We start from the raw sequence: 6,929 nt of genomic DNA on the forward strand, positions 1-6,929 counted from the left end.
AATTCAAGCTTTCGTAGACCTTCGTCTGGACTGGTTTCTCTGCCAAGCCTTGTGCCCTCCCCACCCCAGTCCATCTTTACATTGCTGCCAGAGCCATCTGTCTAACCTGTGGTTCTGATTTCCTAATACCCTCCCTGAGAATAGAGATAAAGGTGGCTCCCACCTGCCTCTCCAGCCTTGTTTCTTGGACCTCCCCTCTCATAATTTGTGTTCTGCCATTTTAGAGCTGGTTTTCATGATGTTTCTCAATTTCTGTCAGACTGTTTTGTTTTCTGCTTCTGTATACCTCTGTTCATTCTGCTTCCTTGTCCCATTCAGTGAACCTGTCCCCTCTCCAGTGAGGCCTTTTTTTTCTCTTCTTTGTGCTAATTGTAGCCTTTGTGTAGTGGTAGGTCACCTGTGGTACCTGACTGAATTTACTTCTTTATGAAACTGTATGTAAATCATTAAGAATAAGCCACTATATACATTATTTTGCTGACCTCAGCACTCAGCAAAGTGCCCAGATCATGAATCATGTACAGTAAAACAGTTCAATTAATGTTTGTTAAAATAACAAGTTATCTGACTCTTATGCCTCCAATTAATTAAAAGCTAGCTAACTCAGGGCCTTACCCTCAGTGATTCATCCATTGGGCAGCTAGCTATCAGCCTGATTCAGTTGTTTAGAATCATAGGGTCCCAACACACACACACACACAGAGACACACACACACACACACACACACAGACTCGATTGTTAATACTTCACAATCTGTAAAAATATAAGATAATGCCCCTCACCACACAGTGATTTTCAGATTTTTGTCTCTGAGTTTGAAGAGAGCTGTTAGAGCATGTTCCTTTTTACTTTTGGAATATTGTCATCCATTAAACCTGTTGAATTTGTGTGTTATCACTGTATGAATTTAATGCATTTTAGTTAGCAAAATTTTAAAAGGACCAAGTAGATAAGATGCATTTACTATTGAGTGATGCATAATTTAAACCTGAGCCTGACTTGTATTCAGTATACAGCATTATGTTTACAATGATAATAAGTTGAAAATCCTAAAATGACTTTGTTCCCAAAAAATGTGAGATTTTCTCCATGTTTTATTTCCACAGCAATGAACTGTTCAGCTGAAGAGACTGAGAATGACCACAGCCCAGAAACACTCACTAAAAAACTGTCAGATGTATGCCAGTTACGGAGGGACATAGATGAATTACGGACCACGATATCAGACCGCTATGCTCAGGACATGGGAGACAACTGTGTAACCCAGTGACCAGTGTTGGTCCCACAGCAATAACGACCCATTGTTACATGCTGCTGTGCTAGGTTCTTCACATTTCTTTTAGGAGCCATGATAGAAACTTGCAAGTGACATACGACTTGCACATAAGTTTTTTTTTCTGTGGATTTGTTCTGTTGGGGAGGAATTGGGATGTGAGGAAGTATCGAAGGGGCTTATCTAATCAGGAAAAAAATTAAATTACCATTTGAAAAATATGATAAAATGTATAAGAAAAAATTTTCTGTATTCTCAAACTACTGATTGTAGGACCAAGCTGTGAAGAATGCCCTTCAGATAAAGGGATAGGATTTCTTTTAATCCTGTAGTTTGTGTGTGTGTGTGTGTGTGTGTGTGTGTGTGTGTGTGTGTTCACAAAATTATAAAGATTTCTAGGATCAAAGGAAAGCTTCTAAGAAAGGCACACACTGTATTCTTGTGCTGCTTTTTTTTTTCATGGAGAAGCTTGTGTTGTACTTGGGGTTTTCAAGGGCTGGCTGAACAAGAGTTGCCACAGCAGGCAAGTGTTCAAATAGTAGTACAGCAGGCGAAACCATCTGTGTTTGAACAATCCCTGTGCTGAGATGGTGAGGTTGTAGTGTTGGGTTGATTTTAGTACTGTAGATAGGTCAGCTGTTTTTCCAGAGTGCTTGTGAATTGCCGAAGAGATGTGAAATATTGATGTGATGGTTTTCCCGTTAGCATTGTAATGTATGTATTACAAGGCAATTTAACATAATCTGAACTAATTTTAACATATCCCTTACTATTTACAACTTTTTGTTTATATATTATATCTATCTATCTATATATATATATATCAATGTAAACAAAGCCATATATAATTAATGCAAACCTAAGGCCTCAGATCATTATTGTAAAAGAAAGATTAACAAAGTGACTCTGGAACAATAGCTTATTTATCCAAATCTCAAATGTTTACATTTTAACAGTTTTGTATCTGTTTTAAAGTTGAAACTACTTTAAGAAAAAAATCAACCTGTATCCTTTATATCTGAGTTATCACTAGCATAAAACAAAATCTAAACCCAGGTGATATTGCAATTCCTTTTGTTAGGTAAAGTACATTAAAAACAAGGTTCTTCATAGAATACAAATTTGGCCAGGTTAGTTCTTTTTCTGGGGTACAGGATATCACTATAAAATGCAACTGACTTTTTTGTAGACATATAATCATTTAAACTTCCAAATGAGTATTTCCCTGTCTTAACTGGTATTTTGGAAGGACTATATATTTCATTGCCTTCAGAGCATTTAAATGTACATTCTTTTTAATGTACTTAGTTATGGCAGTCATTGTCCTTTACAAGTTGTTTTGATTTATCTCTTGATGCAACCCCAGGTCTCATTTAGGTCAAGACTAAATAACAGGTAGAAGGAATGAGGGATGTTAACCAAGCAGGAGAATATTGTTTGAGGCAAGAGCAGATCACTTGTCTGTTTTCTTGCTGGGCTTATATACTGGTGTAAAGGCTGCTCCTAGAAAAATACGCTCCTAAATGTTTTCAGCAGTGAAAACGTATTTGGGATAAGGCCTTCAAGGAAGCTACCCAGGAAGACATTCAGTTCAGAAATTGGCTTATATACAGCTCTCAATAGTTATTTTATAGTTATATTTCAACAATCAGTTATAATACATTGTAAGGACATCAGACTTTCCTTCTATTCAGTGCCTGAGTCCTCCCTGCCCTTTTTTTTTTTTTTTTTTTTTTTTGCGGTACGCGGGCCTCTCGCCGTTGTGGCCTCTCCCGTTGTGGAGCACAGGCTCCGGACGCGCAGGCTCAGCGGCCATGGCTCACGGGCCCACCCGCTCTGCGGCATGTGGGATCCTCCCGGACCGGGGCACAAACCCGCGTGCCCTGCATCGGCAGGCGGACTCTCAACCACTGCGCCACCAGGGAAGCCCCCCCACCTTTTAAGTCTTAGAATCTGGGCGCTAAGAAATCAGTGCATTGTAGTGATTCTGTATCCCAAGGTCCCTAACCTAATAAGGAAGGACCTAGTCACTAGCAAGAATTTGGCTTTTTCATGTGTTCTTTTGTGTTTGAATGTTGGTGGTTTGAAGACAATCAGGGAGTAGTAAATTTGTACCAAAAATCTGATGCAAAGAATTCTGCCTTATAAAAATTAAGATCTGTAAAAATGGCCCTTTACAGTAAAGTAGGTAATAGCATCTGAAATAGATAAGCCACAGGTGTAGCACACAACACCTTTACATCCTCTTTGAATAGAATCCCCTCCCCCACACCCCCAGCCTCCATAATTTTGAAAGTAAAGGTACCGTAAAATGATAGTGATAATGGGCAAATAATCACTGATTTGGGTCACTAGATTCTTAAATGTATATGTTTGGGGGTTTTATGGTTAGTATTATTGTTTAAACAAACTTTTGATCGTTTTGATCACTGTAGATACTTTGTTTTCCAGCTTAGTTGGGATTAAGTAATTTATATTTTAAAAAAATAAGTTAGCTTTCTAAAACTTACAGAATTCTTGAGGTTAAAACAAATTTAACCTAGTAGAAAATTAACTAACTACTGCTGATGTATTTCAGTTTCCAAAATGTATACTCCACATAAAAAGGGGATTTAAGATGTGATAGTGTAAGTATAACCTTGAAGTACAGAATGTAATCTCTTGGAGTCTGGGTTTTGTAAAGGGGCCTAGATCATAAGTAGACAGATTTGGAGGGAATTTGGGGGGAAATAAAAATAGTAGTAGTCTAATTTGTCAGTATTTAATTTTAATTTTTATTTTTCAGAAAATTCCCCCTTCCCAGGACAACCTTTTGTGTTAGAATAGTAAGAAGATCAGTATCTCATTAAAAACAAGGATTTTACTGTTAGGCTAGGTAAGATGGGCAAATAGAAACACTATAGTATCTTGTCCTAGTTTGAACTAAGATATTCTTGGAAGTTATTACAGTGATTGTATGTCTGAGGTGAAAATTAACCTAAGTTTTAAAGTAAATCTATTTGAAATTTTGCTTAAGTATTGACTAGGTAAGCCATGCCTGAATTAAAAAAAATAAAATAAGTGTGGCCCCTTTTTGTATTTGAAATAGGATTCAGTATTTAATGTTAACAGTATTTTATTTTAGTGAAATTTGTTTTTTGGTCATGACAATTTATTAAACTGAATTAGACTTCTTCCAGTAGCCTGTTAGAGACAATCTCAAGAGCCAGAAAGTGTTGCTAAAATGGATATTGTACATTTCTGACTCACTAATGAGCTTATAAATTAATTCTGTCATAGTTCAAGACTTATTAATAGGATTCTCTTAGAGGGCATTTTTAAAGGAACTACTTTACTGGAAAAATGTTCTTTCAGTATCACTAATAGTTCATTGAATAATACAGTAGCTGAGAACTTGGACTATATTTTTACATCACACAGTTCAGCTCAGGCACATCTTCAGTTTGGATTATTGGCATTCTCTTATGCAGCTTTCTACCACTGTAGATATGTGATTACAGAAATAAGCAATTCTCATAACCATGCTCACTCAGCCTGTGTCATTTGAAACTGCCAGTAGCTAGAGCTCTCAGAGCCAAAGTTAATTCATTTTGTTTCCTTTTCTGACAGTTTTTTTTTCCAGTGTTCACAAAACATAAAATTTCTAGCTTCACCCCAAAATGTCATGGTGGAAATTGCTGCATGATAATGTTCTACATTTAATCATGAAGAGAGAAAGGTTTTGGATATTTGGATTTTTCTTATTTAAAAGAAATATTGAGTATATGAAGAATGTAGTTTCAAATCAATAAGTCATTAACAACACTATTACAGCTGCATACAGAGAGAACCTTTTGTGCCTTTTTGCCTGCAGTAAGCATTCATTTCTATTTTACATGAGCTGTAAGAATGTTGATGATTATTGCACCTTGTTCTTCTGTAAATAGACTTGATTAGGATTTTTTTTTCCTTTTTTTTTTAAAGCAAGAGCAGTTTTTCCTTACTAGGTAGATACCTTAGTAAACATGAGGGGAGGTATCAGATATATGTCTTTGGAGCCCAGCCTTTTCCCTGTTTAGTGAGCAGGAAACTCCTTTGGAGTATAGTCATTTGTGTGTATATGTGTACATATATGTATAAATAGTTATTTAAATATGTAAACATAAAATTCAGCATCACATTGGTGTGATGACAAGAAGTAGTAAGGTGCTAGGTGGTTGCATTAAAAGCACAGCAGAGTGTGTAATCAGTCACTATGACTGGTGGTTTTTGTAAACTAGGTTCAGTTTTTGAACCACCCAGAATACCTCATGTGTAAATACAACGGTCATGACTTAATTGAAAAACAGTTATTGTAAAAAGAATGTGAAGCCACTGGTTGGCTTATGCCTTCTGATCTATCATCCTTGCCTCTTTTTTTGTAAAGGGGTTGGGTTTTTTTTGTTTTTGCTTTTTAATAGGGTTTACAGCTAGAATTTTGAATGCCAAAGTTCTATTTATTAAATAAAAAAAGTTTTCAATGTTAATGGCTAAGTATTTTTCCACTGGACTATTGTTTGTTGATGTTGGAATTTGTATTAACAGAGAAATAAATTTTTTATAAAAGATTTATGTCTACCAAGTGCCTAATGTTATTATAAAAATGTATTTGAAATTTCAGACTCTCTGAATTCTCAATAAGCATATGCTGACTTGACTTTGTAAAGTTTTCTTTAAATATGCAAGAGAAAATCTTACTAGATCGGGGACACTTCTGCCTTCTAGGTCTATCTTACAGTTTCTTTTCAGTCATCAAAAAGCTTTTTCTCAGGGCCTTCCCCTGAAGGGCACTGAGATTTTCTGATGGCAGGTGCTGTAAATACAAGGGCATGTCTGTGCATTTCAGCTCATAGCATAGCTCATAGCACTGTGTCTGTACTTTGAATTTCTAAAATACTTATTTGAACCAAGTCTTCTTTCTACTTTTCCAACAGACAAATCAGATTTCAGTTTTTTATATTGCCGAACGCTTGGGCTGGCAAGTTAAATCTTTTTTATTTTCTCCCTTCTAATCAGAGATTAAAACCTTAACTGAAACATATACAAATAAGACTTTGTTAAAAGGTTACTCTGCAGAGCCTTGACATCTCAACTTTTAATGGCACCCTGGGTCCTTGTTCTAAGTCATATGTGCCTTAATGTCTCTAGCTGGTTAATATTTGGATTAGCAGCATCTGTTTCTAGTCCAGCTAACTTGGCATTGCTATCAAGAGTTTTAAATGAGGCATCTAATTCAGTTAACAGGAAAAAGAATCACGCATTACAGACCCCTTAGGTTGCAAGCAAATGACTTGGAAATAAAAACAGAATGGATAAAATCCTAGAGTATCTACAAGGTGATTAATGAAGAGGTTTCTCCTTTATAACGAAAGATGATTATTTTGATCTGGTTTAAAAAAAGTGTTTTGATGGAGTCAGCAGAGGACTTACGGGGTACATCCCAGTGGTTTTGCCAGGACTTTGAGCTTCTCTTTGTGCCAGCTTTCCCAACCAACCAGAGTCATCCTATGTAGAAATGCAGAGGACTCAGTTAAAACGAGGGGTAGAATATGCTGTTAGTGACGGTGCAGAATGGCAGCGTGTGGATCCAGTAGAGCAAACCATTTACAAATGAATAGCACTCTAACATCATGTCAG

The 6,929-nt window shown here is 36.4% G+C and overlaps 1 protein-coding gene across 2 annotated transcripts in view; it reads left to right on the forward strand.

Moving 5' to 3' along the window:
• The window catches only part of CEP85L (centrosomal protein 85L), a 154,820-nt gene extending 148,960 nt beyond the window's left edge, over positions 1–5,860 (forward strand). For both annotated transcript variants that reach the window (XM_082633276.1, XM_082633275.1), the window contains one exon: positions 1,108–5,860. In XM_082633276.1, coding sequence (XP_082489402.1) covers positions 1,108–1,271 — 164 coding nt within the window. In that variant the 3' untranslated portion in view covers positions 1,272–5,860. The remainder of the gene's footprint in view (positions 1–1,107) is intronic.
• The last annotated feature ends 1,069 nt before the right edge of the window (positions 5,861–6,929 follow it).

Source organism: Mesoplodon mirus (genome assembly GCF_964341445.2).
Source record: "Mesoplodon mirus genome assembly, chromosome: 10".
NCBI classification, from domain to species: Eukaryota; Metazoa; Chordata; class Mammalia; order Artiodactyla; family Ziphiidae; genus Mesoplodon; species Mesoplodon mirus.